This window comes from Orcinus orca, chromosome 10 (genome assembly GCF_937001465.1).
Source record: "Orcinus orca chromosome 10, mOrcOrc1.1, whole genome shotgun sequence".
Classification (NCBI taxonomy): domain Eukaryota; kingdom Metazoa; phylum Chordata; class Mammalia; order Artiodactyla; family Delphinidae; genus Orcinus; species Orcinus orca.
In genome coordinates this window covers 93,464,351-93,480,796 of record NC_064568.1, presented here as the reverse complement: position 1 = coordinate 93,480,796, position 16,446 = coordinate 93,464,351, and the positions used below count along the sequence as shown (strand labels likewise).

Genomic DNA, 16,446 nt, shown 5'->3' with positions numbered 1-16,446 from the left:
GGCTGGGCAAGTATTTTTAAGAAGAGGTCATGCTGAGAGTTCACAGATCGAATTACCACTCATGTCCTGTGATGCCTTTTCTACTAAAATATGTTAACACTCTTGGAAAACAAGTAGCCCTTGGAATATTTGTATGTTGTTTTTTAAAAACTCCGTGCAGCTACGCATGTTCGTGTATGAAAGTAAGCGTGTCTGATTGCAGAGGTTTCCCCATACTGCTCTGCCTCCTGAGAACATGAAAGGATGCTTTAACCACTTTTGGAAATTACCTATAAATGGTAGTAGGGAGAGGACTCCTTGGCCGGAAAGCGTTATGTGACTTTGGGTTGCATTGGGTTAAACTGCAGTCCTGCGCGTTTGCTCCGCATTATGTTTCATAAATCCCACCACAGCACAATGAACAGACAAGGCCCTATGTATGGCTTCCTCTCTGTGGCACATCACAAAGTCCTATTAACTGTGGACATTTTGGCCCATCCTGGGAGAAGACCTCATTTTCTTGGGGCCCCAAGAGCACAGACTTTCTGAGTCAGGCCTCATCGCTGACTACATGAGTGTGGCATTTTCAGAAGCCAGCACGAGCCACCCTAGTAGTCACGAGCTAATCACTCACTAGTGAGTGAGCAAAAGACTTAAGGACACACTTTTGTGCGTGTGTGTGCACGTGAGTAACTTTTTTTTTTTTTTTTTTTGCGGCACGTGGGCCTCTCACTGTTGTGGCCTCTCCCGTTGCGGAGCACAGGCTCCGGACGCGCAGGCCCAGTGGCCACAGCCCACGGGCCCAGCCGCTCCGCGGCATGTGGGATCCTCCCGGACCGGGGCACGAACCCGCGCCCCCTGCATCGGCAGGCCGACTCCCAACCACTGCGCCACCAGGGAAGCCCCGAGTACACTTTTCTTAAAGTCAGATCATGTTAGGGACCTTTTTATTGGGAGCATGAGTTTATTTAATCTTTTGAGGTTATAAGTTTGAAACCCTATTGTGAAGAACTGGTTTAGATAAAAAGATAAAGCACTTTAAAAATAATGGCAGGTCAAGTGAAGGGCATGGAGGGGTTGCACCTTTGAAAGAGAAAGTAAATATGCTGGAGATTTGAAGCACCAACAGGATCCACAGAGCCTTGACTGCCTTCACGTGAAGGGCCTTGGCCAGGTACCTTCTGTGGAGAGACTCTGCCTCTGAAACAATTGCTCATGAACCCGTGGCCCTCCAGGGTCAGGGAAGCCACGGGTGAATAATGTACTTGATCAAGGAGATAATTGCCGTCAGTAAATATTCATAAAAGCCAGAGATTGAGCCTTCACACCTGCTTTTTGATAAGAATTGCAAAGAAGCAAGGAAGCAGTATTTTGAGGTCTAGCTCCCGGAGGGACAGGGCTAAAAGCATATCGGAAAAGAAGGATTGAGTCACAGAGACCCACGTCCTCAGCTGGAGATGCTATTTGTAAAGTGGTTTGTCCCAGTTCCACGGAGACGCCCTCCAACTCCAGGGCCGCACGCACCTTCCTGCCATCATCACACAAGGTAGCCCGGGTGGCCTGGGTCTTCTGTGTCCTTCCCAAAGTGTGTCCCCCCTCCTGGGGACAGGCACTTCCCTCCGAGACCCGTTCTGGGCTCTGTCACATCACGCCGGCCCCGAGCACTGCCCCGGCTTCCGGTGCCTCTGCTTCTTGCCTCTCCCTGCTGGGCAGGCTGCTACCCCAGGCCACCTCTCTGGCCTTTTCCTCCTCGGACCTCACACGGGCCACATTGCCAATAGGAGGTAAGCAGCCTGGTTATTTTGTGCCTCTTGTGCTTGTAAGAAAACACAATGCGTCTGTGTCCTAGTACCTTTGTACTGGATCCCTGGTGTTGAAACATAAGCCCCACGGCCAAACTGTGCCGGGCAGCCCAAGGTGTCAGGCAACCCTACCAGGCACTGAACCAGCGTAGGGTCCTGTGTGGGTCCAGTGGGTGTCAGGAATGCATGTTTGACTTGGAGGTAACTGGATACCTTACAGGAAGGTGACTAAGAGACACGTGGAGTGGCTGGAAGTATAAAGGAGCGAATTCAGTGTCCTCTCTGGCTCCTAAAGTACTTCCGCTTTTGCGCTAAATAAACCTCACTTCACACCGGGCAGCGGGGGAACGATGACCACTGAATGATGGTTATGTGGCTGGCCCGTGGCCAGGCGTGTGGAGCAGGGGCTGGCAGAGGATGAGGTCCAGCCCCTGCGCCCTGCCCGCTCAGCAGTTCCTGCTTCTGCATCCCAGGAGGGGTGCAGGTGCCCGGCTCGGGGTGGGGAGGGGTTCAGGCAGTGGGTGTGCAGACCTGAGACCGGACTGACGGGGCCTGGGGACCAGAAGGTGCGGTGGTGAGGGGAGCGTTGGGCCTTGGCCCTCAGGGTTGTGTGCTTGGCTGCAGGCAGGGGTGGGAGGAGGGGGCTGGACCAGCAGATGCCATCGAGTGCCCCCAGGGGAGGGGGACAGCCGGCCAGGCTCCCACTGACAGCCTCTTTGCTCTTTCTTTTTTGAAGGATGGAGGCTGCACGTGTCCAGGAGATGTCGCCAAAGCCTTTGGTAAGAGGCCGCAGAGGGGGAGGGGAGGGAGCTCCCTGCAGGGGTGCCGGAAGGAGGTGGCAGACACGTTAGGAAGTTCAGGGCCAATCCTGAGTTTCCTCTCCGCGGATTTCAGCCCCTGATTGGCCCAGATCCTGGCATCAGTTTGGTTCCGGTTGGTGGCAGAGCAGGCCGAGTGCCCAGGGATAGATGGAGGGGTGTTGCCCTGTGGGCCAGGAGTGGGTGAAGTCATAGCCCAGCAATCACCACTGGGAAAGCTCAGGGTACCCGAGGAAGAGGACTGTATCGGGTCTGAGACACCGAAACTTCAGCGAGGGGGTCTTTGGAGCCTAACGTGGGGGGACTCCTGAGGGAGGGACGGGAGCCCTAGATGCAGTTCCTCACCACAGGCCGAGGAGTCTGTGTTGCACCAGGGACGGCAGCGTCTGGCTGTGACCCCGCAGGGCTGGGCCACGGCGCCCCAGCCAGGTGTTTTCTTGGGGAGGCACTGGGAGGTCCAGCATCTCTGCGTGCTGTGCTCTGAGCTGCCGCACAGCTGGGGAACCCCACCTGTGAGGTGAGGCCATGTGTGCTGGCAGGGACGTCTCTACTGTTGATTTTTGTGCTGCGTGTACTTATTACTGATGGGTGTTCTGTCTCGGGCTCCCTTGTGATAGGGCACACGGTGCACCCTGCCCAAGTGGTGTCTGGACTCCCACTCCGGCAGCTTTCCCTCCCCGCGCTCCCCCAGGAAACGCAGCCACGCCTGTGGAGGGAGAGGGACCAGGTCGGGGCAAAATGCTGGTTAGGAAGGGACACGAGAGTGTTCAGAAAGGAAAATTATTGGAAGCCACTTCAAAGCATTGTTTGAGTGGATCTGTGCTCTGTGTTCCTGCTGTTTACATCTGCCCCTGGGGTTGTGGTTTTTGGGAGGCCTGGCCAGACACCAGTTGTCCTCTGCCCCCTTATAATCACGGCAGGGGGGCGGTCAAGGAGCCAGCAGTCGCGTTAGGGACCCTGCAGGGAAGAGTCTGCAAAGCTTGCTGCCAAGTAGAGAGGTCCTGGGCCTTGGTTGCCTGATTGCCAGGCCCAGGAGCCAGCCCTGTAGCCCCTGCCTTCCGTCATGCTGGACGGAAGGGACTGGAACACCTGATGCACGCCCCAAAGTCCTCTTGTAAATATTTAAGTGACCAGATGGAAGCAGTCAAGGTCACGTTTCAGAGGATCCTGTGTTTGCTTCTCCTTGTCCTTCATCGTGATTACTTAACAGCATCTGTACGCTGATGTCCTCCTATTCTGAATATAAACCCTCAGTAGGACTCGCTGAGGGTGGGGAATAGTGACTGTTTCTGTTTCTTCCACGTGTGCCTTTCACTTTCCTAACAACTAGTTACTGCCCATCTCCCATGTGCCATGTGCTATAGTAAACACTGAGGACACAGCAGGGAGTTAGCCCCACCCCGTTCCAACTATCCGTGGTCCTGATCCAACGTAACCTACGAGGGCAGTTTCAACACCCCAGTCTCCTGTGTACCTATCCTGGAAGTTTCATGTCATTTGGTGATTAATATGGGGTATTGTTTACTCTGGAAGTCAAATGTTTATCACAACAGAGGTGCGGGTAGAGTTTTACAGGATGTATACACATGTGTGTGTGTATGTGTATGACGTACATACTTACAGGTTTCTCTCCTTCACGCCCGAGCTCTAGTGCAGGAGGTTCCGTCTGTTCTGAGGTCCCTTCATATCTATACTGTGTGAGAGTGCTGAGAGCTTCAGGTAGACCAGATGCCTGATGGGGACATGGCAGAGGAGTTACTGTATTACGTATGAGATTGGACAACATGCTGAGGTGCTGCCCAATTATTAATGTTTCTTTGATTTTCAGAGAGTTAGACCTGTGGAAGGTGGTCATAGATAGGAAGTCATCAATAACCATTAAGGATTGTCCACTGTTATTAGCCACCCAGGCTTCAGTAGGCTAACTTGTTGCTTGGAGCACCCAGTGCCCCCATCTGCCCTTAATTTTTTTCCAAGTGGGGAGGTTGAGCTTTTCTCTGATCACAGCCAGGAGGAGGGAGGGTGAGTTGGTAGCACTTGCATCTTTCCGGAGCCGATTTTCTCTGAGCTCTTTTCTCTGCTGCTGCTTTTCGTCCCCACTTCGGAGTGCAGGAGCCGGAGCAGATTTTGTCATGCTGGGAGGGATGTTTTCGGGCCATACTGAGTGTGCTGGAGAGGTGATCGAGAGGAATGGACAGAAGCTCAAGCTGTTCTATGGGATGAGCTCAGAGACAGCGATGAAGAAACACGCAGGAGGGGTTGCGGAGTACAGGTATGGAGGGTGGGTGGAGCGGGGGTGGGCAGCGCCGTCACCAGTGAGGTTGCGTTCCCCGGCTCCTTACAGAAATGGGGTGGAAGTGGGTCTCAAAGACTGCGAGTCTGTTTATATTATAGTACCACACAGGAAGGAGCTAGAACACATACATATTTCTTAATTAAGATGTTCAATTAAAGAAATAACTGTATGGCTTAATTTTTTTTTTTTTTACTGAAGTACAGTTGATTTACAATGTTGTGTTAGTTTCAAGTGTACAGCAAAGTGATTCAGTTATATATACATATTCATCTATTTTTTTTCAGATTCTTTCTCCTTATAGATTATTACAAAATATTGAGTATCGTTCCCTGTGCTATACAGTAGGTCTTTGTTGGTTATGTGTTTTAAATATAGCAGTGTGTACATGTCAATCCCAAACTCCCAACCTATCCCTACCCCCAACCCTTCCTTCCTGGTAACCATAAGTTCATTCTCTTTTTTTTTTTTAGATTTGCATGATATATGATTTGTCTTTCTCTGTCTTACTTCACTTAGTATGATAACCTCTAGGTCCATCCATGTTGCTGCAAATGGCATTATTTCATTCTTTTTAATGGCTGAGTAATATTCCATTGTATATATATACTCCACATCTTCTTTATGGAGTATATGGACATTTAGGTTGCTTCCATGTCTTGGCTATTGTAAACAGTGCTACAATGAACATTGGGGGTGCATGTATCCTTTCGAACCATGTTTTCCTCTGGATATATGCCCAGGAGTGGGATTGCTTGATCATATGGTAGCTCTATTTTTAGTTTCTTAAGGAACCTCCATACTGTACTCCATAGTGGCTGTACCAATGTACATTCCCACCAACAGTGCAGGAGGGTTCCCTTTCTTCCATATCCTCTCCAGCATTTATTGTTTGTAGACTTCTTGATGATGGCCATTCTGACTGGTGTGAGGTAATATCTCATTGTAGTTTTGATTTGCATTTCTCTAATAATTAGCAATGTCGAGAATCTTTTCATGTGCTTCTTGGCCATCTGTATGTCTTCTTTGGAGAAATGTCTGTTTACGTCTTCTGCCCATTTTTTGATTGGGTTGTTTTTTTCAGTATTGAGCCACATGAGCTGTTTGTAAATTTTGAAGATTAATCCCTTGTTGGTCACATATTTTGCATATTTTCTCCCATTCTGAGGGTTGTCTTTTCATCTTGTTTCTGGTTTCCTTTGCTGTGCAAAAGCTTTTAAGTTTCATTAGGTCCCATTTGTTGATTTTTGTTTTTATTTCCATTTCTCTAGGAGGTGGGTCAGAAAGGATCTTGCTGTGATTTATGTCAGAGTGTTCTGCCTGTGTTTTCCTCTAAGAGTTTTATGGTATCCGGTCTTACATTTAGGTCTTTAATCCGTTTTATTTTTGTGTATGGTGCTAAAGAATGTTCTAATTTCATTTTTTTACATGTAGTTGTCCAGTTCCCAGCACCACTTAGTGAGGAGGCTGTCTTTTCTCGATTGTATAGTCTTGCCTCCGTTGTTGTAGATTAATTGACCATAGGCGTGTGGGTTTATTCTGGGCTTTCTGTCCTGTTCCATTGATCTATATTTCTATTTTTGTGCCCGTACTATGAAGTCAGGGAGCCTGATTCCTCCAACTTTTTCTTTCTCGAGACTGCTTTGGTTATCTTGTGTCTCCATACAAATTTTAAGATTTTTTTGTCCTAGTTCTGTGAAAAATGCCATTAGTAATTTGATAGGGATTGCACTGAATACATAAATTACCTTGAGTAGTATAGTAATTTTGACAATATTTATTTTTCCAATCCAAGAACATGGTATATCTTTCCATTTGTTTGTGTCATCTTTGATTAGAAAACATATCTTGCCTCTTTGAAAGTAGCTATAATTTTCATCCAACCAGGCTTTGCAGTGTTTGGGGCCCCAGAAAGGCAGTGCAGAGCAGAAGTACTTGGGGATAAGTTGGAAATGGAACTAGGGGTATGTGTGAGTAGGTATGTGTGAGTAGGGGACCCTCCAGACTTCCAGGCCTTGTCCTGATATCACAGCCTTGTCCTGATAGAGCTGGTGTGGAGCCTGAGATGAGTCAGGCTAGAAGTGGCAGGCAGAAGGATGGGTCTCCCACTGCATATGATACAGGGGTGGGCGAGACCACCTCACAGAGGTCAGGCCTTTTGGGAAGAGTGCTGTGTGTCACCTGCAGTGGCTCCCACAGGACTCTTCCCTGCCTCTGGGCTCAAGCAGTTGACACAGGCAGTATTTTTAGGCATTTAATTATGTTACTGTGCAGAAGGGATGCTCACGTCTGCTTATCTGCTCCACTTCCATTTTAATTGTGTGCACGTGTGTTTTAAGAACGTTGTGACAGAATATACCCACTGTCTCGCCCTGCTCCATAGTCTGTCATTGCTTCTCATCAGAGTTTGCACTGATGACAAGCTGTACATAGGACAGGAGGCCCTGCATCCTTAGAAGGATGTCCTTAGAAGGATGGAAACTCAAGACCCCTGCCATGCGCTGATAACCTCCATTTCCTACCACTTATTCCACACCCAAAAGCTTACAGTGAAGGTGTGGGAGTCAGATGGATTGTGTAAGGTTTGAGCCAACCTAGAGGTACACAGCTCAACTGCACTGAGATTTTCAGGTGGGTGGGAGGGCAGGAGGGGTGGGTTACCCCCCCCCCCGAAGCTCTGTTCCTTGGGTACTGGTAGGCTGACTTCAATCCTCTTTTTGGGGGGGGATCTCAGTATCAGTGATGTTGTGGTATGCGAACAGCACGGTGGGAAGGAGGAGAGCAGGGGACTACATTTATACCTTCATTCTGGAAACTGCAGACAGTCCAAGCAAGAGGGACACGCCCCGTCCACACCGCCTCCGAAGGCCTCTTTCTCCTGTGTGGTGACTGACGGAGAAGGCTGTACAGTGTGTTGTGGGAGAGAAGGGGAGGGGTTTACTGTCTCACATCCGACCTGGACCTCTGGCCAAGAAGCTTATTTAATGCTTTGCCAGTGACCAGTGTCACTGTTCAAGGGCCCATGCCTGTCTCCTATGTGCTGGTCCGGAAGTGGAGCTGTTGCGATTCCGTGACAGTCAGTTGCTTTGCCTGGAGGACATTTTTTGCCCTCTAGCCGATGCATCTGTTTTGGGTTCTAAGAAAAGTAGGTAGGGAAGGCCAGACCAGACTCGAGGGTGAACAGAAGCCAAGGAGCTGGGAAAAAAAAAAATCCTCTCCTGTGATTTCAGCAGGGTTTAAACAAAAAAGAAAACAGAAGATTTGGGAGTATCAAGACTCAGTTCCAGAATTGGATTCAAATCTTAGCCAAGGAAGGAAAGTGCTGAAGTACCTTAATCCAGAGGCAGCCTGAGCCCTGTAGGCTGCATCTGTGTTCTCTCTCTCTAGGTCTGACTCTGTCTGTCTCCCTCCCTCCCAGCACCTGATGTCTTCCTGAGAATGATTCTCCGTCTTTGATGTTGTATTTAATTAAGGCAGAGTTATTTATGCTTTACTAGTTCTTTCCCACTCATTACCCACTTAGTTCTCTTGCTGTCCTTGGGAGACAGATCAGAGCCCTTCATTTTACAGATGAGAAGACTTGGGCATCAACGATAAGTGACTTGTAAAAGATGCCATCACCACTTAGCAAAGAAGCAATGCTGAGGAACTGGAGGATGTCCAGTAAGCCTCGGGAAGGCCATGGAAACCGCTTTTAAAAGATGAAAGGGCCATCACTTCAGGCACACGTGCGCGTGTTGGTCCCTGCTCACAGAGTGCAGTGACGCCAGTCATCTTGGGTGTGGCCAGGGGCCGGCTTCGTGAACTTGGTGCTGTAAACCAGCCACTAACTAGGCCAGCCCTTGGTCTGCTGGATGGTTTAAGTTGCTAGATTTCACCCGAGGGTAGTCTTGCAGGTGTAGATTGCAATGCTCAAGAATTACTACCCTTTTGAAATTCTAGGTAATAACTTTTTGATCAAGAGATGCTACTTTTTCAGTTGAAGAGACCAGCTAAAGAAAGTTCCAGAATTTAGTTAATCGTTAAAATTTCCAGACGGCCTGACCTTTAGATGCATGGATTGGAGAGCTCCTTCTTGTAATGTCCCTCCTAAAGCAAGTCTGGATTGTATCTCCATCTTGCAGTAAGGGGACGTGACGTGGAATCAGCAGTGTTAGACTCAGCAAGGACAGATGTGCTCTAGTGTTGGTGCCACGTGCCAGCTCTTCTGAATTTCTCAGTGTCCCCCTGAAAACTCAGAAGACGCTAACCAAAGCCCTGCAGCCTCCGGTGCTGAGAAAGTCCTTAATTCTGCTCTGGTTCCACCTTTCAGGAGGCCCGCGCCACGCCCGGGACAACAGGCATAGTGATTTGTGCAGACACAGGGTGGTGAGCTGGGGCCTGGGGGCAGGGGCACCCAACAAGGGCCCTGGGAAGACAGGCTGTGTGAGTGGAGCCACTAACCTTACTAGCGGAAGTTTCCACGTCACCTCACGGTGCTTGACTTGTCCCTTTTCTCCATCCCTTCCCTCCTCCTCTCCAGCTTGTCCCCTGTGAAGGTGCTCTGTCTGACCCTGACTGGAGAGCTGGCAGGGGTTGGGGAGGGACGCTCTGGGCTTGTTCCGTTGTTGATCAGGGAGAGCAAGCAGGAGAGACGCTGGTGGGCAGTGGTCAGGAGGTCTGTTCCGCTGTCCCGTAGGTATTCTGGGGCTCTGGGTCAGTTGGAGGTGTGTGTACAACATGAACAGAGACTGGAAAGGCGGGGCCGGTTTTCGATGGGGACGGAGTAGTGCACACTGCTGGGGAGGACGTCGCCCTCCGGGGTGACGGTCCGGGTCTGTGACTCTTCCAGGGTTGCTGACGGGCTCTGGGCAGCCAGCAGCGAGGTCACGCATCTTGGGTAGGAGGAGTGCCTTCCTCTGAGATGCTGGCCTGACCTGCGTGGCGTGTGCAGCAAGGCCGATGCGGGCGTGGGGTTGGAAGGTGGCGTGTCGCTGCCCGAGTGCCTTGGGCTACGGCTAGGAATCCTTCTGGCCGGCTTCTTAAGGGAAAAGAACCAGATTGAAAGAAAAAACCTCCCTTTTTCTTCCAGAGCCTCTGAGGGCAAGACCGTGGAAGTGCCTTACAAAGGGGACGTCAAGGACACTATTCTGGACATACTCGGAGGACTGAGGTCTACCTGCACCTACGTAGGGGCCGCCAAACTCAAAGAGCTCAGCAGGAGGGCGACGTTCATCCGGGTGACCCAGCAGCACAACACCATGTTCAGCTAACCTCGAGATCAAGGACGAGACGACCTCCAGCCGCCGGAAGCGTCTGCACAGGCCTGCTTTCCCATCCCCCTCCTCCTGGGACGGCAGAGGTTCCGGCTGATCCCAGAAGCAAGGCACTTCCTGGGTCAGCGGTTGGAGCTTAGCTGCCCAGAACGTGTAACCTCCTTGTTAAAACTAACACTCACGCCTTTTTCTTTTCTTTCCTTTTTTTTTTTAAGAAAATGGTTTCACTTTAATATAATGCTATGAAGACTTGCCTGCGTGCTGGAGTCTGCATTTGCAGGACCAAGTGGTCGGGGGAGCTGGGGGGTTTTCTGCCTTCTTCCCACGCTTGGTTTTTGGCGGTCAAGGTACCTGGGGAGGGGAGGGCGGGAGGGAAAGATTGGGGGGAACCACAGCTAGAGGAACCGGCATCCCCTCCATCCAGCTTTCGGTTGCTGGAAAAGAACAAAAGCAGTTGACAGGTGAACCTGAAGAATCTGATTCCGGCAGGTGCCCCCAAGGTGCGGTGACGTGTTTCCACCACCTTCCTTGCACGTGCCTTTTGGGAGCAGGTCCTCTATTGCTGCTGCTTCTAGGAAGCTGTCCCCATCCTGGTTTTTCATTTGGTTTGTTTTCCCCCATCTCTTCCCTCTCCTCCTCCGTTCTGGCTCATCGGGTTGGCCTCTCGAAGACAGAATATTATTTTGAAGTTCCATGAGATCTTTTATTGAAAGGTATCCGCTGAAAAGTTGGCAGGTAGAGAGTCCCACTGGAAAGCAACCAAAACCTTGAGCAGTGCCTTCCTAAAAGGCATTGGTTTAAAATCTGAGCTAGAACCGTTTCCTTGTCACGGTTTCCAGGAAGGACCACTGGGCACTACTGTATAAGGGTCTGTTCATTGGTGACAGTGGTACTTCCTTGGAGAAAGGACCCGTGGCCTTGGCAGGGCTCCCACAGCAGTCCACTGTGACACTTGTCTAAACCGTGAACACGGATGAATTGATGACGCCCGGCCACTTCTTTTGAAGCATTATTTGAATATTAGGACCGGGAGGTGTATGCAGCCCAGGGTATTGTACTTTATCTCCTTTTAAACAAGGCTAAAGCAGCAGATACGGGAGTTAAATGCTCTCTGAAAAGACAAGCGACAGCCCTGGAGCAGAAAGGAGCCACACGCTCCTACTGTGTAAGAGCGAATTAATTGTGTGATGTCCATGGTGACTGACACCGTGTGAGGAATCCAACCAAACCACGGCACTCCAGGAACTTACAGGGCGGAGTTTAGTCTTAGAAGAATACCTTTAAAGGTCCAGCAACTTGAACTCCGTTGTAATGCTTTTTGCGCCTCAATCCATTCAGAATACTTCTTATACTTGTAGAAACACGAACGGCTACACATTTGAGATGAGGGTGTAGAGGATGTGGAACATCAAGATGTGGGGCATTGCTGGAAGCACCCCACTTCTTCTGTCTGCTTGTCTGAGGTGTAAGCCCCATGCCGTTCCTGTGGAAGACGTGTTTGACACTTGAGCCCTCTAGTGTGTTAGCTGCAAGAGATTCATTATTTGCAAAATAAGGGAGAGAAGTGGAGAAGTCTTAAGTCCATTAAAATGGACGAGCAGTAAGTAATAAGGAAACTTCCAGAATGGCATCGTTCTCCACGCTCCTGGTCTTGGCTTTTGGGGGTCACCTTCTCTCATCAGGCTGGAGCACACGACGGCACCCCTTTGGGCAGTCCTCTCCACGGTGATGGGCACCTGCTTGATCCATCTTGTGCAAACATTTTGCAGACTACCTGCTCTTTGTTTCCAGGAAGGCAGGTCCCTCGCTCACCTGGTTTTTAGGGGAGCGAAAACATGACTGACTGCAGAAGCCAAAAACCTCATCAGGATCATTTTGAAGCAGAGGTTTCACTTCTAAGGGCCCCTTACCTGCTGCAAGTTCGTCTCTTGCCTCTAGTAGCCGTGGGCATGGGGGAGCCTGCTGACTGCAGGGCTTCCTGTGCAGGGGTGGGTGCCAGTGACTAGATGCCATTCACCTTAGGCAGCTCCACCTGTGGGCTCCTGCCGTGCTTCTGGTGGTTTCCAGGTCTGCCTCATTGCAGCATGTGAAGCCAAGGCTTTTCTCTAATCAGTATGACTGCTTCAGGTAAGTCTCACAGCTACCGGACCCCAAACTTGTCAGGACCTTTAGCATCTAATATTAAAACAAACAGCAGGGAAGGCAGTGGTTCAGCCCGCTTCGCCAGACTTGCCCACGTCTGCCCAGAACGCTCTGGAGGGTGAGGACTTGGGCAGCCTTCCTGTCTGGGTTACAAGGCTCAGCTCATCACTGCTAGTTTACACACCAACGTTCTCTCTCTCACACACTAGCATTCACAATGCGTCGGAACCGCAACTCTTAAGTCCTAAAGGAGAGTCCTGGTGAGATGTCCCCATCCGTGAAGCAAGAAGGCAGTAACAGGAAAGGAGTTACCCGTCCCTGCCTGGGCTAAGCGACAACTCTGGATTTAATGCCGAGAGCGCTCTTCCAGCTCTGCAGACCCTTAGGGCTGGAAGGATTTGGTAGCCACGCGTGCAGATGCGGGCAGAGGGCTTCACCTGCTTGGGCCCTGGAGGAACTAGTTTCTGGGGCAACTGCTGAGCCTCATCTATCTGAGACTGGGCACCGTGCAAACCTCTGCGTTTCTAACAGGGATGAACTACAGGAAACACGAATGAACTTTCCACCTTCAGACAACTAACCAGTGTACAGCAAAAATGTACAGAAATGGATGGATAATGCTCTGTGAGCCAACAAAGATGCCAAATACTGTTGAAAAACAAAAGTTATCTCATCTCTTACAAACAGCAACGCTCAGATAGGAGGAGTAAACATGAACGGAACCAGCCAAGACATCAGATGTTGAAATGATGCCTTTTATCATTTATCATCTGATGTCTGATTGACATCAGATGCCTTTTATCTCAGAATCTCCTCTCAAGCAAGACCAACAACCCTCTCCCCACCCCCAAAATTACTAGGAAAGGCAATGCCTCACGTCACCCTCTCCACCGCACACCTACCCAGTGATGACAGCAGCTTAAGTAAGAGGGAGGAATTACGACCATATCCTCAGCCTCGTCTTCCTCCGAGGACCTAACACAAGGCAAAGACACATTTGCAATTGGCACTGTTATTTTATTAGTACGAGTATACTGAAACAATAAACTTGTACTGGTATACAGACAATTTATTTAAAACAATTTTGTTCAAATTTTGAATCAAACATTGTTTTATTATAATAATGAAATAATTTCTACCTAGAAAACCTGCAAGCACCGTCAAAGAAAGGGACCATAAAATTCAATAAACAGACTCGAGTGTATCCTACAAACAGACACACCACGATTAGAAAATAGAATATGAACTCTTCCATTGTTTTTAATATTCGTTTTAAAAAAGCTAGTGCAAGTACAATATTTTACACTGGAATTACAGAGAGTATGCACGCATATGGAAAAAAGTTCTCCTGTCATGATAGAAGCTCTTAACTATGTATGCACTTAAAATTTTCTTTTCAATAAGGTGCAAAACATCATTCCTTCCCTAGTTCTCCTCTGTACTGGCCATGTCAGTCTGATAGTGCCCTCAGAGGTCTAGTGTCTCTTTTTCCCTTGGCCGGTGGGAGGCGTATGATGGGGAGGTTGGTGGGTCGTGAGCTGATACTAAAAAATGCAACAGTGTGACTCTCAGAGATGGCTCTGGGACCAGGACCCCACTGGCTAGAAATTAGGACTCTCATCTTAACCGAAGGCCACCACGAATACTGGCTGGGCTCAGCTGGAGCCTTTCAGCTGACACTGATTTGGGTTTACAGGGAGCAGTGAAGGCCGAGGAGGAAGAAACCTCCCCGAAAGGCCAAAAGGGCAGTTATTCACAGAACTGAATGCACAGGTATCAAGTTTAATGTTCACTGACTAAAGAATTCACCCCACTCCTGGACCGGATGATTTACGAGTAGGCGGTTCACGTAAGAAGCAGAGGAAACCTACACACCCAGCTTGGTAACCGCTCAGCTTTGCTATTCCAGAGGACAGAATGTTACCTCGGCAAGGATGACTGTAAACAGCGCTTCCAAAGGGGGCCTTCAGACTGGCCATGGAAAAGGAGACTGGCTCATCGGCCATCCCAACAGCAAACGAACAAACTAAAGGGAAAGAAAACTTGGGTGAAATCTCCAATTATCTGCAGTGGAAGACTGGAGTCCTTTCAGATAAGAAAAGTGACAGGAATTCTTAAGAGACTGTTACTGTATAGATACTACCTATTGGCCAAAAAGCACTTAATTTTAATACAGCTGAACCATTTGTATGCGAGTCATGAGGATATGAAAAACTGAAGCTGCTGTCCCCTCCCGCCATCGTACAGGTAAACGTCAGCTACCAGAAACGTCGCATGTAACGGTAAGGGAAGGGCTGAGATTCTGAATTTAAGAATTAGAGGGAGATTTGCTCAGTATCCCCCCAGCTGTCCAGTTTCTGCTGGCTAACTTGATTTCTGGACAGAATATGACTTCTGAGAAGTTGCTCCACATTTATTTTGGCCTCTTAATAGTAAAGAAGAAATCAAAACCAAAGTAAAACAAGGCATTTCAACTGAAATCCTTGTTTTACCCCACCCCCCCATTGAACTGAGGTGTCGGGGGGAAAGAAGGCTGAACGTTTTTGTGTGTGTGTCCTCGTGATGAGTCCTGTTTTCTTGGTAGCTAGGATCCCTTGTTACAAACACTTCTTGTTCAGAATTATATTCTTTGGGTTTACTGGAACAGGAAGTGCTGAAAATGTCAATCATCATCTCTGAAGAAAAAGGAGTTGCAATGGCTTAAGAGTTTAAGAAAGGGAGCTCAGAGAAGTACTTTCGGCATAGGAATGAACAGTATTCTCAAATTGCAGAATACAGAGTTACTCTCCCTCAGAAGAGGGTTCTATGTAACAGAAACATAGAGGAAGCATAGGTATAGTTGAAGAGCCTTTTACGTAGTAATTCTTCCAGGCCATAACCATACAAATCTGATCATTTAGACATGACACATTTCTATATACAAAAAAAACATGTAACTTTCAACCTTTATGTTTTTTTTTTTTTTACAAACAAGTATGAAACTCATTGTTTCAACAGATCCATATCTTTCAAACACTGAATGAATCATTTCGACATTCATTTTTCTTTTGTGCAATTTTTAAAAACATTACCTGTACTCCTCAAAGTGAGTGCTTCAAAGGTTTTTTTCTTCAGCTTCTCAAATTAGGTGTACATTAAAAAAAAAAAAAATCCCACAAGGTATAGTGCTACAAGAAAAGATCCTATCAGTAAGGTAACGTATTTGAAGCGAGGTCATCTATGTAAAAGAAATCTCAGCTCCGGAGTAGAGGTGTGCAAACAGTTTGGAGTTTCCCTATCAACAGAAACACAACACTGTCCATGGAAAAAAAGAGGAAACCAACCCAACACAATGGCATATGCATGTGCTTTATAAAAAAGTATATTCTCTGTATAGTTATTACTGGATGTGTTCTTAAAATTCTCTATTTCAGAAATTCTGGGTCGAAAACAAGGTGGAAGCAAAGACCTCCACTTCACTTTAAAAACCAAAAAAGCGTAATTCCCTTTGCTTTCACATCACCCCGAAGAAGCTGGATTGGGCCACAGAGACCGCTGGCCCTTTTTACACCTGGGATCATCTCGGGTGACTAGGAGATAGGAAGTGCAAAGGGTTTTAGGAGAAAACAGACCATGGTTTTTGCTGAGCTGCCTGCAGTTCATGAAACAGTGGCCATGACAACCAGCACAGCTCAAAAAGCCTGGCCTTCAGTCCACAGAGCTCTGCTGCTTCACCCAGATCTGAAATAGCATGGCATTAGTGTCTTCAAAAGCATTTGAGATTCTTTTTCTCTCTCTATGAAATAGGTTTCCTTAGTAGTCACAGATGTTAAAGGGTATTATCAATTGTTTCCTTAAAAAAAAACAAACAAAAATTCCAAAGCTACACAACAAAAATAAATTTTGGCAACGTATTTCAGTAAAGATCAAACTATGTGCAAAGAGTGGATTTTATGATTACTAGGAGCTACTGTTCATCTCGAACATGCAGCATTATATTGCAATCTATGCAGTATCTAAGGAGAAATCCACAAGATGCAGGAAATCCAAACATTCCTTGAAGTTGTACATCCCTACTCCAGAAGAGTCAAAGTGCTGCTTCTGGACACATCAGTGTACCACACACACGCCAGCCCCGTCCCTGAGTTAGAGGTGTGAAAGGTTCCGCAGAGTTCCTT

At 48.2% G+C, this 16,446-nt stretch overlaps 2 protein-coding genes across 9 annotated transcripts in view; one reads left to right on the top strand and one right to left on the bottom strand.

The window, feature by feature from the left end:
* GMPR (guanosine monophosphate reductase) overlaps positions 1 to 10,399 on the top strand; it is a 41,467-nt gene extending 31,068 nt beyond the window's left edge. For both annotated transcript variants that reach the window (XM_049716370.1, XM_049716369.1), the window contains exons 7-9: positions 2,518 to 2,560; positions 4,712 to 4,871; positions 9,964 to 10,399. In XM_049716370.1, the coding sequence (XP_049572327.1) occupies positions 2,518 to 2,560; positions 4,712 to 4,871; positions 9,964 to 10,144 (384 nt within the window). In that variant the 3' untranslated portion in view covers positions 10,145 to 10,399. The remainder of the gene's footprint in view (positions 1 to 2,517; positions 2,561 to 4,711; positions 4,872 to 9,963) is intronic.
* A 2,886-nt stretch (positions 10,400 to 13,285) lies between these two features.
* The window catches only part of ATXN1 (ataxin 1), a 409,623-nt gene continuing 406,462 nt past the window's right edge, over positions 13,286 to 16,446 (bottom strand). For all 7 annotated transcript variants that reach the window (XM_049716362.1, XM_033434914.2, XM_033434925.2 and 4 more), the window contains one exon: positions 13,286 to 14,315. In XM_049716362.1, coding sequence (XP_049572319.1) covers positions 14,095 to 14,315 — 221 coding nt within the window. In that variant the 3' untranslated portion in view covers positions 13,286 to 14,094. The remainder of the gene's footprint in view (positions 14,316 to 16,446) is intronic.